Source organism: Pseudopodoces humilis, chromosome 12 (assembly GCF_049639895.1).
Source record: "Pseudopodoces humilis isolate 2021_Gansu_Grassland_sample_001 chromosome 12, ASM4963989v1, whole genome shotgun sequence".
Lineage (NCBI taxonomy): Eukaryota > Metazoa > Chordata > Aves > Passeriformes > Paridae > Pseudopodoces > Pseudopodoces humilis.
The window spans coordinates 14,426,252-14,450,405 of NC_142211.1; the positions used below are offsets into that span (position 1 = coordinate 14,426,252).

The window sequence follows — 24,154 nt, forward strand, 5'->3', positions numbered from 1 at the left end:
CAGAACTTTCAAAGTCTCCTGAGACCCACACGGGTCCAGAGAAAAAGCAGCCAACTGCAGCCTGGAAACGGAGATGTCGTCGAAGTCCACCGAACCGACCTGCCACCAGACCAACAACCAGACAGAGGCCAAACCGTCCTGCTACCAGGGCTGCAACGAGACGACTGCCAACGTCACGCCTAACACCGTGACAGTACACAAGTCTTCTTAACTCCCGCCCCCTTCCCCTTCTTGCCCTCGTTGCCTAGCCCAAATTGCCAGCTTACACCAAAGTGCACCTCTGTGCTGCTGCTGGTGTCGGGTCATATGTCCCCAACACACAGAATAACCTTGCTTATAATTGTTTGGGGTTTTTTTTTGGTTTTGTTTTTTTTAAAGAGGGGGGAGACAGGAGAGGAAAGGGAGAAAGAAAATAGCTCCCCCCCCTCAAAAATCAGAGCTAATCTTTTATGTCCTGTTGTAGAAAATGGAGAGCAAAACCATCCTTGAGTTCCTGACGTTCCTGATTATCTGGATGCTCCTGAAAACATCAGCTGTGAATGCCTGGCTAGTAGCACAGCCCCAGGAGAACGTGTGGATCACCCTCGCAAAGACGCTCCAACAAGACCACATGTGCTTGTCCATGGGCAGCGCCACCAACCCTCTGTCATCCTGCCTGGTAGGGATTCCTTTAAAGCCCCATGAATATGCTTTCACAGGGAAAGAACCCAACCCAGTAGACACTTGGGATGAGTGGACAAAGATCTTGCCCCATGCACCAGAGGAACCCCAGGAATTAGAGCTTTTGGGGTCCTCCAAGGCTACCTATTGCATAAATTTTGATTATCACCCAGTAGGCAATGCATGGCCTGCCTCGAAATACCAAAAGGCAATTAAATCAAGGAAAAATGTGACTCCCAACAGTAAAATTTACAGTCAGTCCAAATGGTGCAATTACACCAGCAGCACACGATCCACCTCCTCTCACTATCCCAGAGTGCTGCCCCGGGGAGTGTTCTTGATCTGTGGGGATAGAGTGTGGGCAGGAATCCCTTCCCGACTCCGGGGAGGTCCTTGCACGCTTGGACAGCTTACCATCCTCACTCCAAATTCAACTCTAATACATGATTGGCTGAAAAAGAATGAATTGGCCCGCCAAAAGAAAGATCTCGCCCAATTAGATGAAAATTGCAATAGCCAAATTAAAGATCGGTCCTACACAAAGAGGGTGGTGATGTCAGCATTTTTGCCGTGGGTGGCTGCTGCTAAAGCCCTTGGTGAGCCTTCTCACCTGGAGTGTTGGCTTGGTAAGCAGGCCAACCGGACCTCCTCTGTCCTGAGTGACCTCCTGACAGATGAAGAGACTGTTAGGCATGCCACGCTACAAAACCGAGCTGCCATAGACCTTTTGCTCCTGGCCCATGGACACGGCTGCGAGGAATCAGAGGGTTTGTGCTGCTTTAACCTCTCCAGCTCCAGTGAAGGCATCCACGCCCGCATCCAGAGACTCCAACATGCAGTCCAAAAACTCCAGGCTGAAAAGGAGCCCCAGTGGCTTGAAGACCTTTTTGTGAGCTGGAAACTCGAGAGATGGGTTGCCTCCGTCCTCAAGAACCTTTGTTGGGTTTTCTTGATTGTTATTATCTTCCTAAGTATGTTTTCATGTTTTAAGAAGCTATCAGCTAACTCTCTAGGGGATGCCTTTTTAATAAGTAAAGAAGTGGGAGTTGTGGGTACCGAGGAGCCCGCTGGGCCCGAGATCCTGGCTCTCCCCTGGAGAGGAGATACTTCTCTGTAAGAGAGACACAATGTGTCGCTCCCAGGGGTCTTTGAGTTAGACATGTTAAACTGTTGTGCTTCATTGGTGTTCTCCCCTGCTGTCCCACCTCAATACGGGTGTCTCGGGCTTCCCCTCGCCCCTCTCCTTCCCCATAAATATCCCGGGTTTTCCCCTGTTTGGCAGATTCGCTGTTGCCGGCACCCTTCACCAAAGCTCTGCCTGAATAAAAGGTTTTGCCTTGGTGGAACGCTGGACCAGCATTCTCGTCCCTACTTCCTGTGTTGCCTGCCCGCCGCTGCCGAGCTGAGCTGAAATCACTCAACTACCGCTGAGCCTGAGTTGGAATCACTCGACTGCTTGAAGCTGCTCACACGCTTCGACCCGGCCCTTCTCAGGGCCGTTTCTCTAGAGAAGTCGCGGCGCTCCGGGCTTTCCGCCGCCGCAGCAGATGGTCACCCCAATGGCCCATCCACAAGCAGGTGTTGATGTTAGACACGTTTTCACTTTTATATTTTTTGTAATAATGAAAGGATGAGATATCACCCTGAAATTACAGCCTTCTGATTGTATGGAGCACTGTTTATTTTCTCTGTTAATTTTCCTTTTGATTGTTTAGAACATTGTTCGTTTTCCGTTCATTTTCTTTTTCTTTTTTCTTTTTTAAAGACAGAAAAGGTGAAATGTCGCCCTGAAAACTCAGATTTTCGATCTTGTTTACATAATTTCTAAGAACTTTCCCAGGACAGTGACTGTAAACATAGATACGTATACATTCTTTCTGATACGCGTCTTTTGATGGATGTCTTGCACGACCAGTGTGATTGGAAAGGTGGTAACCTAACTATCCAATTCCTGGTCATTGACGAGAATCTATAAATACTGAAGTTGTAAGAATAAAACCAGTTTTTTCCCTGTCATATGGGAGCCGTGTCTGTGTGAATCATTGCGTGTCCTACAGCGACAGTTCAACTAAGGAGAAAATTGCTGATTTCATCCCAAAGACCCCCAGGCAACCACCAAAGTGACCAACAATGAGCAGTGTGCAGCCGCAAAGAGGTGTGGAGCTAATTTTAATATGAAGCGGGGGTAGGTGGGGTTAGGAAATTAATATGTATTAGGCATATTGTGCAAGCCTAGTTTGTAAAGACTAAGAGGAGTGGGGCAAGTCTTCAGGGGGTGCATGTCTTTGGAGGAGCTCTCTCCCATGCACCTGTCGTGGTTTTAAACCAATAACTAAGAAAATTACTTATTTCTTGCTCTGAGATATGGATTAGAACAAGAGCAAAACAGGCATAAAACTTAAAAGGAAAAAAAAAGAAAGTTTATTGACAAACTACAATAAGAACACCAGAATAAACTTCCAGAAAAACCTTTTCATCCCCTGTCTACCCACTATTCCCTTGTTCACATGACAAAAGAGACAAAAACTTTGGAACTTTGATGGTTAAAACAGTCCCAATTCTTGCTACAGTCTTTTCACCAGTCTTTATAGAGAAACAGAAGTTTCTTCCTGTTAATTTATGGAGTTTCTCACAAGAAAAACTATTTTTGTTATAGTTTTCCATTGCTCTAATGTTAGCTGCCCAGAGCTGCTGTTATTAGAGCCCACTCCTCCCATTTTCACATCACTCTCAAGTGTGTATGGGCCATGAGTCTAGGGATGGGATTTTTAAGGATAAGTTATTCAAAGGCAAAAAGTCTTCTTCATCTGTTTCTGTGAGCTTCACCAGAAAACAGTTTTCTCATTGCCTCTCAAGGCTTCAAATCTTCCAGCACTTCACTGTACCATAATTACTCTACTTTTTTACTCAAAATTTACACTTTGAACACTCTATTCCTCCCTATTTACTATCATGAATTAAAGGAGTGTTTTCAAGACCTTATTGTCCATTTCCATAGTTTTAACAGAAAGATATTTCAGCTTAATTAAAGCATCTTCTTAATTCTCTACCTTTTCTGAAGCTTCTTTTCTTTCCTGTCACTGGTAGTTTATAAAGTCTCTTTTCATGTTGATCACTCTCTTTTTCTCTGTCTGGATAAAAAGATTAATCCGCAAGTCTCATCTGGGTAATGAAAGAGTTAAAATCTTGCCCAGGCTGTTGTAGGCAGTTCTGTGGCCTCGGCCGGTGCAGGAGCTGGAGCCGTCTGCGATGGAAAGTTCCTCACGGCTGCTCTGGAGAGTGTAGTCGCCGCGCCCAGCCCGCTGCAGGTCCAGAGCCTCTCTCCTTCTTCACTCAGCAGTTTCTAGTGAATTTAGTTACAGCAAAAAACCTGCAGCCGAGCCAGAGATCGGCTCGGCCTGGCCCGGCCAGAGCCCGAAGAAAACTTTTTCCGCAGGGCCCGCATCTCCCGGCCGGGAGACGCTGGGCCCAGCCCAGTCCCCGCCTGGCCGCATGGCCTGGGCAGGGAACGGGAGGCCTGGAGCTCCGCCACCCTTCCCAGCCAGGAAAACAAAGAGAACCAAGAGAGCTCTGGTTTTACACTTTAAGGTAGGGTTCACAAGTTGATCCCACTTTTCAATGGCCTAAACTGCTGTCAATTCTCAGCAATGACCGATAATTGGTCAGGAGAAAAGACTCCAGGCAGTTCCCAGCAACTTAAACTTTCTTAAAGGTAAAGTAACTCCATGACAGCACCTCAGCGCTGAATAAATTCATACCTAATCTTATAACTTACTCTGTGAGTTATGGAGTGTTATAAATACATATTGTGATATTGGCTTTTCGCAAGTATTAAGATGAATGTTATATGTATAATGTTAGAATAGCTTTTGCTGTGTAAATGCAGTCTTTTTCTTTTTCTCCTGCTATTAGCTAGAATTTAAGTGTAGGTCAAAAGAATTTTGCACGTAAGGTTCAGGCCCTGCCTGAACAGGCCCTCCAGTGAACAGATGATGGGGCCCAGGCTGCTCAGCACTGCTATCAATGCTCACCGCCTGTGGAAGAAGGAGACAAAGCCCAAATTAAAAGATAAGAGAGGAATTAAAACTGCAAAGCCAAGAAATGTGCATGCTCTAAAAAGGCGGATCCAAGGAGTGGCCATGCGAAACAGTTCCTGGAGAAGTTTGAATATGCATGAACTCCATGTAGAAGAAATGGTATATAAAGGGTGTTTCCAAGACACGAGGTGTGCTTTTGGCAGAGCACCAAGGTACCTGGCCATTATTCTTTGCTTTATTTTCTGCCTCTTATTGTCTTTATTAAACCTTTCAAAATTTATCAGGAGAGTGAACCTCATTTTTCACATAGGATTTTCTTTCCACATATCACTTGTAGGTCCTGTCTTGGTTTAAGACAATTTAAAGAGGTGGACACGCTAAAATGAGTTACCTGCCCTTAGTTTTAACCAATCCCTTTCCACCAATAAAGAATGAATGTGAGTAGATATAAGTGAAAAAATAACAGCTTACTAACAAACAAAACAGAAACAGGGAGAAAACCCCACCCAAAATAGTGAATGATCATTAGATACAAATTTTCTAGATCTCTCAAAGTCCTTGAGAACAAAGAGACACCCAAAATGGCAGACTACCTCTCCCTTCCAAGATGACAGCCACCAGAGATAACCATGTGTAGGGAGACAAAGGGAAAAAGGTGTCAGTTCTCTCTCCCAAGATGGCACCCTCCAGTCCACCACGCAGTCTGAGGGACAAAAGGAAAAAGATGGCAGACAAAAGAAACTTTCCTGGGAAGGTAGGAGCTTAAGAAGCAATTCTAGCAGCAGAAGACAAGTGCTGGTGTGTGTGAGGTCAGCACCATTACCTGCCGCTTCCTCCTGCCACCGGCTGGACTCTGCTGGTGTTGGTGATGCTGTATTTCAAGCCACTTGTGGGCTGGGGCGGGGGGAGAAACTGTCTCTGCATGGACACCGGGGTGGCCCAGACTGGAGCAGAGCCATTCCATTTCTTCCCTTGAGCAATGCTGTGGCCACAGCCTGGCACTTGTGAAACTCACCCCGAAGCAGTCCAGGACTGGGAACGCAAGCCAAGGAGAAAAAAAACCTGTTTCGAGCAACCCCTTCCAAAAAGAAACAAAAGAGAACCCAAAAGGGAAACCTCCACCTGTGATTCCTCAGCTCCATGGCAAGAAAACCAAGAGCCAAGCCAAGCAGCCAGAGAGAGATTCTTCCTGAGTGCCTTGACTTTTGAAGAGCCTAGGGGACTCTGCTTCCCCAGGTTCCATTTTCTGGCTGCAGGGTCTTAAAGCAACAGTAACAATTTTGGGCACAGATAGACATGGAATACAATATTTTGGGTTACCCATGATAACCTCTTTCAATTCAGGATAGATTCCAGGACTATGTTTTTCTACATTTCAGACAAATAAGAAAGAGGCCTCCTTCTTTGTTATTTTATTTTATTTTATTTTATTTTATTTTATTTTATTTTATTTTATTTTATTTTATTTTATTTTATTTTTTTATTTTTTTTATTTTATGCTTAAAGGGTTTTAAAGATATTATTACATTTTGAGACACTGAATGTATATTTTACATATACTGAGAATGTCTACAGTATTACATTGTAGCAGTGTGTTGGGACAAATTGGCTGAAAGTGGAAGATTGGTGAGGACGTCTGTAAATATGCTCAGGTGACCTTGCAGCTGGGAATAACCCTTGATTAACCAGTGTGCAGGCCAGTGATCCTCTAGCATGGACTGAGTTTAACAGTGCCTGCATCACCATTTGTATAACTCTGTCCCGGTGTTGCTTTGGGGATCCCCCAGTTATCAAGGTAACGGAAATTTTCTCTTTGCATTTTAGATATGGGTTTGTGGTTGTCCCGGCTGCTTGCCTGTGCTGACACACACAGGGTCTAAGACAGCAGGTTTCTATAAAGCTGTATGCCCATCTCTTCCTGTGATATTTTAGATTTTTTCTTTGAACAGTACAGAAGGTTCCAATGCAATATAAAATCAGGCATACAAAATAAGTGACTATGCCACTGGAAGTTTTAGGATTCTGTCCTGGTTTTTGGCTGGAATAGAGTTAAATTTTTTTTGCAGTAGCCATGAGGGGGTGGAGCCTGGAGCTGTGTGGGCATGTCTGTTGTTATTCTATACTACCTTATGTTACTGCCGGGGGTGGAAGAAAGGGATTCTCGATTTTGGGAAGAAGGTGGGAACACTTAAGGTAGGGTGGAAAAATGTGGGCATGGAGGGTCCATCCGAAATGGTTTTTCGTTGTCCTGGGCTTGCTGAGCAGTTTTGCATGTAAATCACCCTCTTTTGTACCCTTTTGTTACTAATATTGTTGGTGTTAATGTTTGTTTCCTTCTCTCATTTCTGTTTCCAGTAAATTGTCCTTATTTGAACTCGTCATGTCTGCCTTCTGTCTTCCACCAGAGAGGGAGGGGGTGTAGGAATGGCTTGTGGTTTGGAGTGCTATTCCTAAGCCACAACAGATTCCTAAAGTGGAGAAGCTTATATAATGGCACTGCATATCTTTCCCTTTTTGAGTTTATTGGACAATGTCAAATAAGTTTGACAAGAGAACAATAGTATAAACAACATACAGCCCTGGTCTGCACTGAACAGAGCCCAGTGCCACTTGCCCCTTAGCAGATCAGAGGCACTGATGTACGGCTTCCAAATAGATAAGTTTTGTTTAACGTCTCAGCTATTGCAGCCTCAATAACTGCAGCTATAGAAAAAGAATAGAAAAAAGAAACTTGAGATAACTCATCAACTGAAACCAGACATTACTGAATGCTTAACCAATGAACCAATGACACTTGGTGAAACAACCAAGATAAGGCCAGATTACAAGGAACAAAAAAACAGCCCACTAACCAAACTAGGTAAAGGGTTATTCCAGAAGGGGGAGATCATAACTACCAACTCACAGCCCACTGACCCAAGCAACCCATCAACTCAAAGAAGACTGAGCATGTGGACTAATTAGCCTAATGTCCTAGGGTAACTTTATGATGCTCGTATCCCAAATCGTCTGTTCTGTTTATGCTGGATATTAAGTTCTGCACATTTCAGATTGATTCTGAGAGCAAAGAGAGGGGGAAAAAGAAGTGCACAATTTGTTTTCAGAAACTGCACTTGGTCCCCCACATTCCTTCTCACAGACTGTGTTGTCTGCATCATGGACAGCAGGAATGAGCTCTCCTTTGCTTTTAGTTAGTTCTTTTTTTCTAGCTGAAGCAGAGAAGTTCCCCAGACTGTGGCTTTTCTTCTTCTTGGAACTGATCGGCCCTGCTCTGGACTGAAAACCCAGAAAACACCAGGAGCTCACACCTGTGGCCCACCGGGGCCCAGGAAGGGACATTTTCCAGCACAGGAGGGACTGATAAGAGACTGAGCGAGCCAAGCTACACCCCACGAAAAGGACTTTCTGAATCTGACATCTCTTCAGAACAGCGAGAGGTTTTATTGTTTAATATTATTAATTTTGTCATGTTTATGAATACTTTGCTTGATAAATAAGCAGTTTTTTCCACTTTTCTCCAAGGAAATATTTTCCCAAACCAGTTGGGGGAGGGGCCAGTTGAATCTGCTTTCTAGAGGAACCCCATTCAGAAGTTTCCTCCCAAATTTGCCCTAAATCAGGACACCTAAGAAGTAAGACAATCATTTAACCAATAGAAGATAGAATACTAATTAACGAGAGAACTTTGTAACTTGTAGACAATTAACATTAATGCCTTTTTTTGCTAAAATGTATAGTGAAAAGTTTTGATAGTTGGGCCAGCTTTGTGGATTTGCCACCCAGCACCCTTTTCTGTGCAGAACTGTGAGTAAATCAGATACCTTGACTCTGTGTGTTGATCAGCCTCTTGCACAACAGGTGAAAGAACCTGTTTCAGGACAACATCACCACCATGCCACCATGGCTGCAGACCACCAGGCGCCAGCCATCTAATTAGCACATAGCCTGTCTGTTCAGCTAGCAAGCTAAACACAGGTAATCAGGGGACATAAAATAGGAGCAAAGCAATCCTCAGTTCCACAGGAGACAATTGAAATCTAGGTCTGCTGCTCAGAAAATTTTCCTTCAGACATTTGTTAAAATTTTGTATTGTTTGAAATTTTATATTATTTGAAAGTAGTTAAGTGGTCATTTGACATAAGTAGCTAGAATTGTTAGGCTGCAATTTGAACTTTATCTGAACTACATGACTATGTTATAAAAGTCAAAGATGGATTATAGTGAAACCTGGAACTAATAATCTGATAATTTATAATAGTAAAGATGCATTGTAGTGAAACTTGAAGGTAACAACCTGAATATTAATAATAGAATAGACAAAGCTAGCAGCTTAAATATTACTTAATAAATAATACCTACACATTAAAAGGGACTGATCAGTGGTTTTCAGTATTGGACTTGAAAGATGCTTTCTTTTGTATCCCACTGGACACCAGAAGTCAGGAGCTATTTGCATTTGAATGTGAGAATTCATAACCAGAGCAAAAGGCTTGATTATGCTGGACTCTTTTACCACAGGGATTTAAGCACAGCCCTATGATTTTTGGAAAATATAAAGCTGTATATCCTTGGGATTGGAAGGGCAGGCATCACAAAAAGTATAGTGAAGAAATGTGAACTGTGTCCACAGATCTAGCCTTGGCTTCCCCCAGAACAAAACAAAATGAACATACCAAGAAATTACTGGCCAATAGATTTCTCTGAATTAGCACAGCAAAATGGGTATCAATACTTATTGGTACTAATGGACACATTTTCTGGGTGGACTGAAGCTTTTCCTTGTCAAACCAATCAGGCTAAAGAGGTATGTTATAAATGCAAAGGCAGATTTGGGTTAAATAAAAAACAATTTATTATAAAACAATTTCTATAAAAAAATAAACAATGAGGAAAAACCACAATAAAACAAACAGCGCAGCGCTGGGTGGACAGGGGTCTATACCCAAAGGTATAGGTGTTCCCAAATCCACGAAGGAGGGTAGACTGTCCGGGGTTTTTATAGGGATTTTGTGCCTTGAGGCCAAATTCCAGGCAGGCACTATTCACCAAGGGTCCTTGATTGTTGTATGAATTGATTTCCTGGCGTTGGAGAATAGAGTCAAATAGACGTCCGGACAGAGTCTCCTCATATGTAAAGAAGTTCTGGGTGTTTCTTGATTTCATTGTGGTTCAGGCCATCTGGATGGGATGGTTGGATCCGGGTTGGAGCTGATGGATATCTCGGCTGGACCTTTTCCCTTTGTCTACCTGATTGCTTCCCCCAACGGTGGCCTGCAAGGCGGGGTGTTCAGGTCCGGTGATGAGTATCTCGTCGGAGCCTTTCCCTGTTAGCTTGATGATTCATGTCCTGTCTATTCTTTTCCGTTGATGGGCGCCGGCCAGGGTCGTTATCTTCTGAGTGGGAATTCGCGACTAGATCTGGGAAGGACTTGTGGGCCACACTGTACTTTATATTTTATATTATTATTGCTACATACATTTATTTAGATTTCTACGAATTTTTACAAGTTCATTTCTCACAGGTAGGCAAGGTACTATTGAAAGAGGTCATTCCTAGGTATGGATCCCTATAGGTATGTTATCAGACAGGACACCTCATTTTGTAGCCAATGTTATAAAAGAACTATCCAGAACATTGTAAATTAAATGGGATTTACACTGAAAGGAATGAAGGACTTGCCTTTACAAACTGTGGGTCAGCTGGTAGATAAAACTAACAGTGAGAGATAAAAGAAACAATGGGAAATATTCCACTGATTGATAAATGGAATGAGGGAGATTTGTCTTTACAAACAAACAGTACATCTGTTGATAAATAAAATTGGATACTGAGAGATGAAAGAAACAATGGGAAGAACCATAAATTCCATATAGAATTTCACTGAGTGACACAAAGAAAAGACAAAGGGGGAGTACACAATAAGGGGGAATCTTAGGTGTTTCGGGAAGTCTGTACCTCACAAGTACCTCAGCCAATGGGGAAAGAGAGAGGGACATGCGGCCGAGAAATTAGGATAAAAAGGAGACTGAATCCTCCAAAAATTTGAGAGACCCCAGGGGAAATGCCCCATAGCCTCTTCCTTTATTCAAATAATGTTATAGGACTCCTCTGTCTCCTTTTTGGACATAAACCTCTGGTGTTTGCAGATTAATTTTCCTGACAACACAAACCATGGAGACCTCAGTCTTGTGGAAAGGTGGAGCGAATTAATCAATCCATAAAAAGACAACTCAGTAAAATTTGCCAGGAGACTCAAATGAAGTGGCCCAAAATGTTCCCACTAGCACTGCTGAGAGTCAGAATAACACCCAGACCAGGGATAAACTTAGTCCATTTCAAATCTTATATTGGTAGACCTTAGCAGGCAATAACGTACAAACAGCATTCTGCGAATATCTTGGGCTAAGAATGTTGTGTAATTATGTTATCTCTCTAGGGAACGTTTTGTCCTCTATCAACAGGTGCCTTTGTCTTGGTTTTGAAAACCTCAAAAAGGAAATTAAGGCCACTCAAGCTGCCCCCTTTCCATAACGGAGAAATAAATACTAAGGGAGACTACAGTCAGTCACAATTTACTAAAGAGACTCACAATAAACAAAACAATATAATAAACAATTGCACAAAAAGAGAATGGTTTGATCAACAAAGATGATATTGTTAATATATTTTATATATTAGTAAAGACCTGTATGCACAAACCAGCCTTTGAAATAAGTCATGATATTAAGGGCTAAAATCCTTGAAACCTTCCTGCAGAAGAGAGAGTAAAACAAAACAATATCCTTGTGTATAAGAGAAAGAATGCATAACTGTGTGTGTTAGCCAATAGTAGCTTGCTCTGCCTGCGGACCCTGTGAAACCCTATAAAAGGTGTGCTAAAGATAGAAATAAACGGTGTTCACAATTACTTCTGTGAAGACTGGTGAATAGCTGGCGGTCTCTCAATATTTGGCGCTCGAACGGGACACCCTGCGGGCAGGGGGGCTTCAGTGGATCCACGCACGGTGGGACGGAGCCTTGGACCGAGGTTGGTGGAGCGGATCTGAGTGCAGATAGATGCTGCCTTGGATCGGTACCGGATAGGCAGCTCGCGAATCAACGGGGGCGAGTCGCTGGGGGAGTCCGAAGGCAGGGGCATTGTAGAAGGGTAGCAACCTTCCCCCCTGCCGCGGGCCGTTAGCATGGATGTGGAATTTGCGGCAGTGGATAAACTGCTTCTCTGCATCCTCGTTAAACGAGGCGGAGCAGCCAGGGAAAAGGACCTGAATATGCTCATTATATGGGCTAATTGTCATGGGCATTTGCAGTGCCCACACTGCTTTTTGCGGTGCAAGAACGGACTGATATATCGGCTCTGATATGGGAAACGGCAATTACGGAAAAGAGCAAGGACACTGTCTCTCGGTCGAACTTGGCAGACTGTAATTAATACCTTATAAAACAGAAAAGCGAGATATGCTGAGGCTGTGAGCCCCGTAATTCTACCTGCGTCACAGCGGCAGATGTCTTTATCTCCCACTGCTGGAAAAGCACTCCTATCAATACTGCCCATGGAGAGAGGGAGGGAGAGTCAAAGAGAAGAAAATAATGAGAAAAAAAAAAAAAAAAGTCCCACAGCGAACGCTGAAACAACGAACAGAATCTGTTCAGTTATGGCAGGATGTGATACATCCAGAAATATTTGCTTCATTTTTGGGGTCACTTTTAGCATTACAATCTTATTTAAGTTCCATCTTTACCACCCTGGAAGAAAAGAAGCCAAATTTAGACTGGTTTCCACCCGAACCAGGGGGACATGGGGGAGCACTGAGGTGGGTGCAGAGAACAAAGGCGCCCTGGGGGTAGAAGCAGCGCAAGAAAAGTTCCAAGGCCATGCTGATAAGCTGCAATGATCGCTGTTGTTAGCACCTGGCCGTGAGAGACTTTTTGTGTAACATCGCCTGCTTTTGTAAAATCGTGCCCCTTTTTTCCTCTATCAGCGAACAACAAGAGAGATTGAGAGAAAAAACTGCATTTGTTAAAGTTAACTTTGTGAGGTTTTTTTCTTTCTCTCCGTTTTTCCTCACTGCGAGAGTATGTAGAGAATGTGAAGAAAGATAAGAGCAGAGCTGCAGCAGCAGCAGAGTGGGCAGTTCACCCCCCCCCCCGCTCCCTCTCTAAGAAAAAGCACCGGGGATAATACCCAGTTTGTTAAAAAGTCATGATTTATTGGGTTTTCAAAATGTTTTTATATACCCTTTTAGAGTTAAGTTTGTGTTTTAAGTAATTATGAGTTTATGCAATTGCAGTTTTTAGAGTTTTACTGGAGCAATTATTGTGGTTCTTTGAAAGTCAAAAAAAAAAAAAAAAGTGTTTAAAGTGTTTAAGAGAAGTTGCCTTGCAATAATTGGTTTTAGAACCTAAGGTTAAAACATGGTATGATTTACACCTTCTAGGAAAACAACCTTCCAATTAATGTTGTCTACAGAAGAGATTTGTGGTTTAAAAAATAATTAGTTAAGAGAACTTTACTGTCCAAGACAAAGTTAATTTAAAGCATATATTATCCATTTGCTTGTTTTTTCCACAATTTTAATAAGGTAATTTTAATGTGAGTTCTTTTGTTATATAAAACACCTATAACTGCATATATACCAATTTGGATTTTGGATTTTAGTTTAAGAATTGGACTTGATGCTTCTCAAAAGTGCTACAAAAGCTAAATGGCAACCTGCCAAATCCTGTGTTGCTGTGGTTTTTCTCCAGAAAAACTGCACTTTAAAATCCTAACCAACTTAAGCATATACTAGGTAAATTCCTGTTATGAATAAGTATTTTTCGTAACATTTGCAGTTATTGTGTGTTATTCTCAAAGCTAGATGACATAGAATTGTGATGTATTTGTTACAGTTTTATAATCTTTATAGTGAATCCATGTTATTGTTATATTGTGTTTAAAAGGTATATATCAAACTTTTAGTTGTTTTTTTGTAGTAACAGAATAAGATTAAGTTATGTTTTTATTTAATATAGATTAAGTGCTAATAGAATTAAGGATAGTCAAGTTTTATTATGTCTAGGCTTGAATGTTTTTAAGTTAAGTTTTCTAACTTAGATATTCTTTTAAGGTTAAGTTTGTTATTTCCTTTTGTCATAAATAATTATTGTTAGGTTTAAATATTGTTTAATTTAAATTGTTTTATGTTTTATTGGAGACACTTGTTTAAACTGCAAAGTATAGTTATTTTCCTAGAGATATGAAGACAGCTACAACTGAAACAGCTGTGATAGAACACTGATGAACACCTGCTTGTGGATAGAAGTGAATGCAGTCTGTGACACCCTTGACTTCACCGGGAGTTCTATTGGTTGTTCCAATATCTGCATTTTTTGTTTGTTATAGCTTTATTATTTTTCAGTGTTTCCAGAATTTCAAGAAAATGTACCATTTCTGAGGATCAGCTGCCATGGGGGAGGCTTCAGATTAAACCAACTGCTGCATGGTTTAATTGGTCTGGTACCTAAGGCTTCTGATCATTTGATTTGTACAAATGCATTTTAACAGTTTACTGTGCTGTAAGCATCTCATAGCTGCTACTATTGAGAACCTTGTTCTAGAAATATGTTAAGAGGCATCTTTCCAGTTTAAAGCCAGGCCCTGGCCAAGCCTTGACTTTACCTGGATGGAATGTTTGCCAGCAGATCCAGATGTTTTCTGTACCAAAAGAGTATTTGAGTCAGTTTTGACTCAGCAATTTGGCCCTATTGATATGATAGCTGGATCAATTTTGAAGTGGTCTTGGGGAATCATTTCCGGAGGTGATTATCCAATCCTTCACTGATTTTTTTGTTTCTGTTTGTTTGCTAACTATGGGATGCTAGTGCAGTGTTTTAGTAATTAATAGTAGTTTTATATTACATATGTTATTAATAATGTTTATGATTTAATTGATTTTTAACTGGTATAAGTTCTTATTAATTGTGTATATGGTTTTGTGTTGATGTTGATGTTTATAACAGAAGTACATCTCATTTTATTTTTTTTTAAGAAAACGGGGGAAATGGATGCCCTAAAAGCATTTGATTAGTGTAATTCATTAACTTCAAGGGGAGAAGTGTCTGTGTTTTGTTGGCAGGTTCAAAAAGGTCACCTGTCCATCTGACCAGACTGTGTGCCTCTGAACACACACGATCCAGTGAACAGAGATGTCACCACACAGCCTTGGTACTCCAGACATGGATCAGAAGTGGACCTGTCAGGACACAGTTGTGTCTGAACACTACACAGACAGTTGCCAACAGAACTTTTATGTTGATATTATGATGTTGTGTCTCTACCAATTTTTCAGGTATCCTTTGTTTTAAGATTTAGAAGGATCTGAAGAACAACTTGAACATCAAAGCCCTCAGTCACCGATCAGCTGCCAGCTGACATCACGGGAGCAGTGAATGTTTCAGGACTGAATCGTGTTAGAGAAATTCTGTAGAAGATCTAAGAAAAGTGTAGAGACTCCATCTAACTATATATAAAGCAAATTGTAGTTGTGTGTTTACTCTTTCAGCAAATTGCTTTCACGCTTAGATTACATATATACCGGAGCACGTGTGTTAAAGGTAGTTAGATAATAGTTTAAGATAAAGAGTTTAGCCTGTGTAGTAATTGTTATGTTAGTATAAAGTATAAGTATTCCCCCTTCAAGAGGTAGTGTAAGCATCTTTGAAAGTTCATTTAACGTTAAAGTTTTAGCTGTTAGTTTGCAAATATGATGTCATTTACATGGAACGAACTGCTTATGGTAATTGTGTTGTGTATAATCCCGACCAACTGTCTGCTAACTAACATCCAAAAGTGGCAGAACATATGGGTCACTCTGGCACACTGAACTGGCCAAAGGTCAATGTGTCTAAGCCTAGCCACCCCTGGAGATCCTTTCGCACCTGTCTCATAGGAGTCCCTAAGTGGGATCCTTCAGCATTTAAAGGTTTAATTAGTAATGAGACTCAACTGAATCGATTGGCAGTGTTGCAAGAGTGCAGTCGCACTGTTGGCTTCACATTAAGAGAACTTGAAGCCTGTTGGCAAGCAAAAATTACCAAAGTTCTCCATGTTACAACCCTCAGAAGAATTAGATTTGTTAAGTTCCACCAATACCTCAGGTGGATGGATAATGTTTGAACCCCCAACAAAAAGCCATTCTAACAAAGTAACGCAGCACTGGGCTGCAGTCAACCCTATAGTTGATCTCGTTACTCACACTGAAAATAAAGCTTTTTATTCACGGTGCAATCTCATAGGACGATTACCAAAGCAATCACCTAGTTCAATATTCCTAATCTGTGGAGATAGAGCATGGAATTAGATTCCTGCTAATCCACATAGAGGACCCTATTATCTTAGGAAACTTACTGTGTTCCATCCAAGCTTACATCAATTGCTGAATGGAGCTGAGAAAATAAAAAACATCAAACAGTCAAAGTGAAGCCTGAATGAATTAAAGCTTAGCAACTCTAAAAAGGCTCGCTTGTTAGACTAAGAAAGAATTGAACTTAACATCCACAATGTTAAGTGAGCTTTCAGCTGATGTGAGTAGTGTATGTCATGCAGTATTACAAAATCGAGCTGCAATTGACTTTTTGCTCTTAGCACAAGGACATGGTTGTGAGGAATTTGAAGGCATGTGCTGCTTGAATCTTACTGATCATTCAGCTTCCATCCATAAGCAACTACAACAGCTACAGGATGGGTTACATGCCCTGAAAGAAGATAGTGACCCCATTGGAAATTGGTTCGCCAGCTGGGGTATCACTGGATGGTTGAGGTCTCTTTTGCGAGAAGGGGGACAGATTTTAATTATAGTGTTAATTGGGATGATAGTTTTAAGTTGTGTGTAAAAGTATAGAAGGAGTCGCATCCAAAGCCTGGTTTGTGCAAAAAGAGAAAGGGGGAATTGTAGTGAATATTTTATATATTAGTAAAGGCCTGTATGCACAAACCAGCCTTTGAAATAAGTCGTGATATTATAGGCTAAAGCCCTTGAAACTTGCTTGCAGAAGAGAGAGTAAAGCAAAACAATATCCTTGTGTACAGGAGAAAAAATGTAAACCTGTGTGTATTAGCCAATAGTAACTTGCTTAGCCCACGGACCCTGTAGAACCCTATAAAAGGTGTGCTAAAGATAGAAATAAACAGCGTTCACTCTAATTTCTGTGAAGACTCGTGAATAGCTGGCCGTCTCTCAATAAGGATCCTATATCCAAGAGCATCTGGGGTTGACCAATAACATTTGAGATTTTGATCATATGCCCCAAATTAGAGCATTTTTTATTTGATAAATAATACCTAAGGTCAATAAGTGATTTGAAACTAAAGGTACCTTATTTTTGTGTTGTCATTCTGTTATTATAGTGGAGTGAGTGGGAGACAGCGAGACGTGTCGTGGACACGGGCAGAGTACAGGGCAGATGCAGGGCTTTGTCTGCATTCTGTGGCCCAACAATGGGAATGGCCAGAAAGGGGCAGGGCGAGTGACTGTGAGTGAATGAGTGTAGGTTATATGAGTAGTTGGTCTGGAGTTCAGCCTCATTGTCTAGAGGGAGGTGGATTGTGTTGCTGGAGAGATTTTTTGTGCTTAGTGTGGGAAACATCTGTGGGGAGTGAGTGGTGTCCAAGCTGCCAGAGGAGTGAACTAGAGCAAAGAAATAGAAATAAGGGATGGGCAGGTCAGGTCCAAGGAAGATGGGACAAGGAACAAGCAAGTCAGGTCTGAGGAGGAAGGGGAGCAAAAAGGTGCTGGCAGATATACCCCAGGAGAGTCCCCTAGGAATTAAGTTAGGTAACTGGGATAGTAATCCATGTACAAAAGGAAAATATAAAGTCAAAATGATATGGTATTGCATGACAGAGAGGATGAAAAAGGAAATAAGATGCAGTCTTGTCTGTTGGCCTAGGTACAGGTCTTTTGTGGGTTGGATTTGTCAGGCTTTAAACATATTTGTAAACGCAAAAGAACCTCACGATACTGAGGAAAGTGAATATGCCTCCTGCTGGACTGGAGAAATTTGGCCCCAGGGAGTAAATGTTTTTAAGGTATCAGAAGCCTCAGAGACAGCATGAGCAGAAAGAAAGAAGGAAAAGAAGTAGAAACCGCTGGAGGCATTACCCCCTCCATACTCTCCCGCTGCTCCAGCAGCCCCTGCTGCTCAAGTGGCCCCCGCTGCTTCACCAGCTCCCCCTCCCACCGGTGGAGGACCATACCAAAACCCTATAGGAAGTTCAGTAAAAACTCGAGGGCTGCTCACTAAGTCTTCCCTTGCCACCACTCCACAGCAAGGGAGAAAGGTCCTTCCTAAGGTCATGATGATTGAGGAACAGAAAGGCTGGTCTGATTTGAAAAGTGATCAAGATGTCAGCTTATTTCCTTTAAGGGAAGTGCCTATGGGAGGGGTTCAAGGGGGGATAGGATTTGTAAATGATTGTTTGACCTCTTCAGAAGTCAAGAATTTTAAAAGGGAAGTAAAAGTGTTATTAGAAGATCCCATAGGTTTAGCTAAACAATTAGACCAATTTTTAGGCCCCAACATTTTTACTTAGGAAGAAATACAGTTAATAATGGGTATTATATTTTCCCAAGAGGAGAGGCAGAAGATTAGGGCTGCCGGAATGAAAATTTGGGAAAGAGAAAACCAACAGGGCCTACCAGGCGACCAGAAAATGCCAATAGCCTCTCCTAAGTGGAATCACAATGATACAGCAGGACAAGGAAATATGAATGATTATCATAATCTGATAATCAAAGTGTAATAAATAGAGACCCTTTTGTTCGCCTAAACATGTAAGATACGATGCTTTGCAAAACTATGCTTTGTGTAATAGGGATGAGGTTGAAGGCTGCTGCTGACGTCTGTATAATTATGAGAACAGCCTTGCAAGCTCTCTTGAATTCCAGAAAGTTAAGCCACTCAGATAAGCCTTAAAAGGAGAACAGTGAGGAAAGGTCAAAAGAGGAAGACTCCTGATCTTCATCCTGCGACCACCAGAAGGCAGAAAGCGACCACCAGTGACCGGAGGCACATGCGCAGAGACACCTGAGAAAGGACACGTAACCCGGAAGTCGGACCACTTAAAAGGGAGAACACGGAAATCGGAAGCGCGGCAGCCAAAGGAGCAGAGACTCCCCTGCCGCCCAGCGCTGATTTTTTGCTTATTGCTTGCTTGCTGTAATTAATAAAATTTTTACCATATCACTCTCTTGAGTGCGTTCATAACAAAAGGGATAAAAGAGCCAGCACTCTGAGGGCAAAATGTTAGCAAAGCTTTTGATGGGCAGCAAGGAAAAGAAGAAACTCCAACTGAATGGCTAGAGAGGCTCTAGAAAAACATGTGGCAGTACTCTAGGATAGACCCTGATAGTATGGCGGGGCAAGCCCTATTAAATGTTCACTTTGTCACCCATGCCTGGCCAGATATTAGGAAAAAGTTGGAAAAGATTGAGGAATGGCAAGGTAAGGGGTTAAATGAATTATTGAGAGAAGCCCAAAGTTTATGTGTGGAGGGATGCAGAAAAGCCAAAGCAAAATCTAAAATTATGGTAGCCACCATGCGAGGAATTAACCCCTCGAAGAATCCATTGCCCCCAGGTACTATTTCCAGATATTCAGACTCTAGAGATAAGGAAAGGGCAGGAAACAGGGCCCCTGTATGATCAAGGTTTCAGGAGCAAACTAGAAATATATGGTTTTGTTGTGGGAAAGAGGGACACTATAAGAGAGATTGTCCTCACCAGAACAAGGACCTGAAAGTATTCAAAGAGGTACACTCAGAAGAATTAGCAGATTAAGGATGTCAGGGGCTCTATTTCCTGAGGGATAAATGCCATCTAAAGCCCTTGATAACTTTAAAAGTAGACCCCCAGGGAGAGGCATTAGAATTTATAGTTGATACTGCGTCAGAGAGAACTTGTGTAGTTACTTTTCCAAAGGGGTGTAATGTAAGCAATGACACTATAAAAGTAACGGGAGCTAAAGGAGGAGGGTTTAAAGTTCCTATTATCAAAAAGGTAGTAATTGAAGGGGAAACTAGAATAGGGATGGGAGGTGTCTTACTAGTTCCTGCAGCAGGTTGCAATTTATTGAAGACTTACAGGTGCAATTAGGAATAGGGGTTATACCTGAAGAAGGGAAAATGGTAGCCAAAGTGCTAGAACTCTGCCAAGAAGATGAGGAAAAGATTAACAAAGAAGTTTGGGCTGGGGAAGGAAATAGGGGATGACTGAATATTGACCCCCATAAGGGTAACAATTGAGAAAGAGAAATGTCCCATACGTGTGCATCAGGACCCTATATCATTAGAAGGAAGAAAAGGCTTAAAGCCAGTAATAGAAGAATTGATAAAGGATGGGACATTGGAACATTTTATGTCTCCTCATGATACCCCTGTTCTCCCAATAAAGAAGCTGGATGGGACTTATGGGACTTAGAGATTAGTACAAGATTTAAGGAAAGTTAACAAGAGAACCTGGACCCACTACCCAGTGGTACCTAACCCCTATACCCTTTTAAGCAAAGTCCCACCTCAACATCAGTGGTTTAGTGTGGTGGATCTTAAAGATGCATTTTGGGCTTGTCTGTTAGCAAAAGATAGTAAAAATATTTTTTGCCTTTGAATGGGGGGATCCAGGTACTGGGCAAAAACAGCAACTAAGGTGGAAAAAACTGTCACAGGGGTTTACTGAATCTACGAATTTATTTGGGCAAGCTTTAGAAGAAATATTACAGACCTTCCCCACTTCTCCTGGAATACAGATTACCCAATGTGTAGATGACCTTTTATTATCAGGAGAAACTGAGATTATATGGTGGGGTTTAGTGCTGGCTAAAATCACATGGGCACTTACTCATTTCTTCCTGTGAGATATGGATTAGGAGAAGGGCAAAACAAGATTAAAACTTAAAAGGTATAAAGAAACTTTATTAACAGGACTACAAGAATAAGAAACATCAGAATAAAACTTCCAGAACACCTTTCCTCCCCCTACTCAACTTTTTTCCTTTCCCAACTGACCACATAGAAACAAAACCTGGAATGGTAAAGCAGTACCGACTATACAATAGTGTTTCATCAGTTCTTGTAGGGAGAGGAGTTTTCTCTTGTCATGCCATGGAGACTTATCCACAAGAAACAGTTTTCTCATGGCTTTTCATTTTTATGAATAGCAGCCACCCAGGCAAAAAGTTCTGCATCGTGACACTCCTCCCATTTCCACAGCCCTCCTAGAGGTGTGTCCATGGGCCATGAACTCATGAGGTATTTATTATAATGATGATTGTTCAAAGGCAGAGGTTCTCTTCATCTGTCTCTGTGATCATCTCTGGGAACAGAGGTTTTCTTTTTCTCTCCCTTGGGGCAAAGGGTCTTCATCACTCTCATCTCTATATCTGTTCGAGCTTCTCATGGGATCACAGCTACTCTGTTTGGCTTCATCAATGGATGCCTCTGCTCAGGTCTACAGTTTGAATACTTCATTCCCCCAATACTCTTTCGTGAATTAAAGGAGATATTTCAGTATATCATTGTCCATCTCCATGGTACTACCAAAAGAATTTTCAGCCCCATTCAGCATCTCCTCATTCTCCTTCCATCTGAGGCTTGACTCTTTCTTTACTGACCTTGGTGTTTTCATGTTGTCTTTCTACATGCCATCACTCTTTTTCTCTCCCTGGAGAGAGGAACAAGGTCTGCTGTGGACAGGATTTCTGAGCCTTTGCCAAATCAGGGAAATGCGAAGCTGAGCGCGTTGGGGAAGCGTGCTCAGACATAAGCAGTTCCCCAGGTCCCGAAGCTGATGCAGTCTTACTCAGCCAGCTCATGGCCAGTACCTCTGGCTCAGCTGGACTTGATGTCTGCACAGCAGCAACGGTAGTCCTGAACTCTTGCGAAGTGCATAGAGTTCCTTTGGATATCTATGGACCCTTGGGGGAAGGTAAAAGTGCTAATGGGAAGGTCGAGTGCCACTCTCCAGGGTATCATTGTGCATCTGGGGCTTATTGATGCTGATTATTCAGGACAAATTTCTGCTATGCTTTCTACTCCCACCCCTCCCTTCACCATCCCCAAAAAAAACACGCATTGCTCAACTTGTGCCTTTCAAGTCCTCAGTTTCTAGGGCTGCAAGCCGGTGTTGAGGGGAAGGTTCCTTTGGATCAACAGGACCACCTCAGGTGCACTGGACTGCAACCCTGACTGACAAATGGCTTGAGATGTGGTGTACCCTATGCCTCCCTGGTGCCACCCCGCTGGAGATCCACCTGCAGGCCTGATCGACACGGGTGCCGATGTCAGCATCCTGGCCTCCTCTGTGTGGCCTCCGCAGTGGCCTCTGGATCCTGTGGAGTCGCCTGTCACAAGGCTGGGTGGAACGGCCAAATGCTTCATCATCCAGCAGCCTGTGCAGATCACGAACTCAGAGGGACAATTTGCTATGGTTCAGATTTATGTTACCATGCCTATGCCTAACCTCTGGGGGTGGGATGTACTGGTGGTTTGGGGGGTTCGGATCTGGACGGATTTTTAATAGGGGCCACTGTGTCAAAGGGCGCACAGTGTTCCACACCTCCTTTACAGTGCCTGGTGGACGAACCCATCTGGGAAAAGCAGTGGCCCCTCCCGAAGGAGAAATTAGTCACCCTTTGAGAAATGGTTCAGGAGCAAGTGGACCGGGGCATCTTGAGCCTTCAACCAGTCCCTGGAACACTCCTGTCTTCTGTATCAAAAAGAAATCTGGGAAATGGAGGTTATTACAAGACCTCTGGAAAATTAATGCCGTGATTGAAAGCATGGAGGTGCTGCAACCAGGTATGCCATCACCCACTATGCTTCCTGCAGACTGTCTGGTTCTCATCATTGATTTGAAGGATTGTTTCTTTACAATTCCTTTGCATCCTGATGATAAACCTAAGTTTGTTTTCACAGTGCCAGCAGTTAACAATGCTGAGCCCGCTCGGAGGTATCAATGGAGAGTTTTGCCACAAGGCATGCACAATTTCCTGGCCATTTGCCAACAGTATGTGGCCCTGGCCTTGTCGGGAGTTCGCAAGCAATTTTCTGATGCCCATTTTTACCATTATATGGATGATATCCTGGTGGCGGCATCTACTCAGGATGAGCTGCTGAGGATATAGCCTCAGTTGCTCCATGCTTTGCACTCTCACAGGCTGCAGGTGGCTCTTGAGAAGGTTCAGCATCAGCCTCCTTGGAGGTATCTGAGGGTGAAAATTCTGGAGTGAACAATTTGACACCAAGAGGTGAAATTTGTGCAGTTGGTTAAGACTCTGAATGATGCACAGAAATTGGTGGGTGTCATTACTTGGTTACGTCCATATTTGGGACTGGCCATGACACAACTGTCTCCATTGTATGATCTATTAACGGGGGACTCTGATTTGAAGTCGCCTCGCAAGTTGACCCCTGAGGCGTGATGAGCGCTGGAGGAGGTACACTGAGCCATCTCTGATTGCCAAGTCTATCGCATTGATCTCTCTGTTGATATCACCATCTTCATCACTGCTCCAGACTTGCCTCCTACAGCCATCATCGGCCAGTGGTGTGACAAATGATCTGATTCCTCACACGTTTTGGAATGGGTTTTTTTTCCCCATGAGCCACAAAAAATGGCTATGATGTTGCTTGAATTGATCGCTCGCCTGATAATCAAATGCCGACAACAGTGTTTGCAATTGATGGGAACGGATCCTGCAAGGGTCATACTCCTGGTACAGCAGGAGGAATCTGACTGGGACTTTACAAACAGTGTTTCCTTGCAGATTGCTCTGGAAAGCTTTACAGGGCAGGTCACTTACCATCTGCCCAGCCACAAGCTACTGAGGGTGACAATAACAATTAATTTTTCTTTGTGGCCAAGATGTAGTCAGGAGCCAGTGCAAGGACCCTCCGTCTTTACGGTTCGGGGAAAACAGGAAAGGTCATTGTCACTTGGCAGGATGAGTCTAAATGGCAGGAGCTGGAAGGTCATGAGACTGGCTCAGCCCAATTGGTTGAATTGAAGGCTGCTGTCACAGCATTCCAAAGATTTTCCCAGGTACCTTTCAATCTGGTCATGGATTCTGCCTATGTGGCAGACATAGCAAAACGGTTAGATTATTCATTGTTGAACAAAGTTGGCAACACTACTTTGTCTCATTTGTTGAAGACCTTGTGGTGTGCTATTGAGGCTCGAGTTCATCTGTACTACTTTCTGCACATTAGAAGCCATACCAGTCTGGCAGGTTTCATAGCAGAAGGTAATGCCAGGGCTGACAAATTGTCTAACCCTGCATGGGTAGCACCTCAGCCTCATGTACTAGCACATACAAGAGCATCGCATGGATTCTTTAATCAAAATGCACATACAAAAGCAATTTCAGTTGACTCAAATTAAGGCTGGTGACATTGCCAATTCCCGTGATGACTGCCATGCGCTTG

General features: G+C 42.7%; 2 protein-coding genes across 2 annotated transcripts in view; one reads left to right on the plus strand and one right to left on the minus strand.

Moving 5' to 3' along the window:
* LOC148183404 (BDNF/NT-3 growth factors receptor-like) overlaps positions 1 to 24,154 on the minus strand; it is a 596,246-nt gene that overhangs the window by 223,948 nt on the left and 348,144 nt on the right.
* LOC148183409 (uncharacterized) lies at positions 74 to 22,854 on the plus strand. Its single transcript, XM_088061365.1, has 3 exons — positions 74 to 193; positions 464 to 1,549; positions 22,738 to 22,854. The coding sequence occupies exons 1-3, from the start codon at positions 74 to 76 to the stop codon at positions 22,852 to 22,854; spliced, it is 1,323 nt and encodes a 440-aa protein (XP_087917491.1).

Bases quoted from the DNA above. Each gene is read 5' to 3' on its own strand.
- LOC148183409 (XM_088061365.1), top strand. From the start codon at position 74: ATGTCGTCGAAGTCCACCGAACCGACCTGCCACCAGACCAACAACCAG. The intron at 194-463 runs GTACACAAGTCT...GTCCTGTTGTAG, and splicing joins TCACGCCTAACACCGTGACA to AAAATGGAGAGCAAAACCAT. The intron at 1,550-22,737 runs GTGAGCTGGAAA...ATTTGCCAACAG, and splicing joins AGTGGCTTGAAGACCTTTTT to TATGTGGCCCTGGCCTTGTC.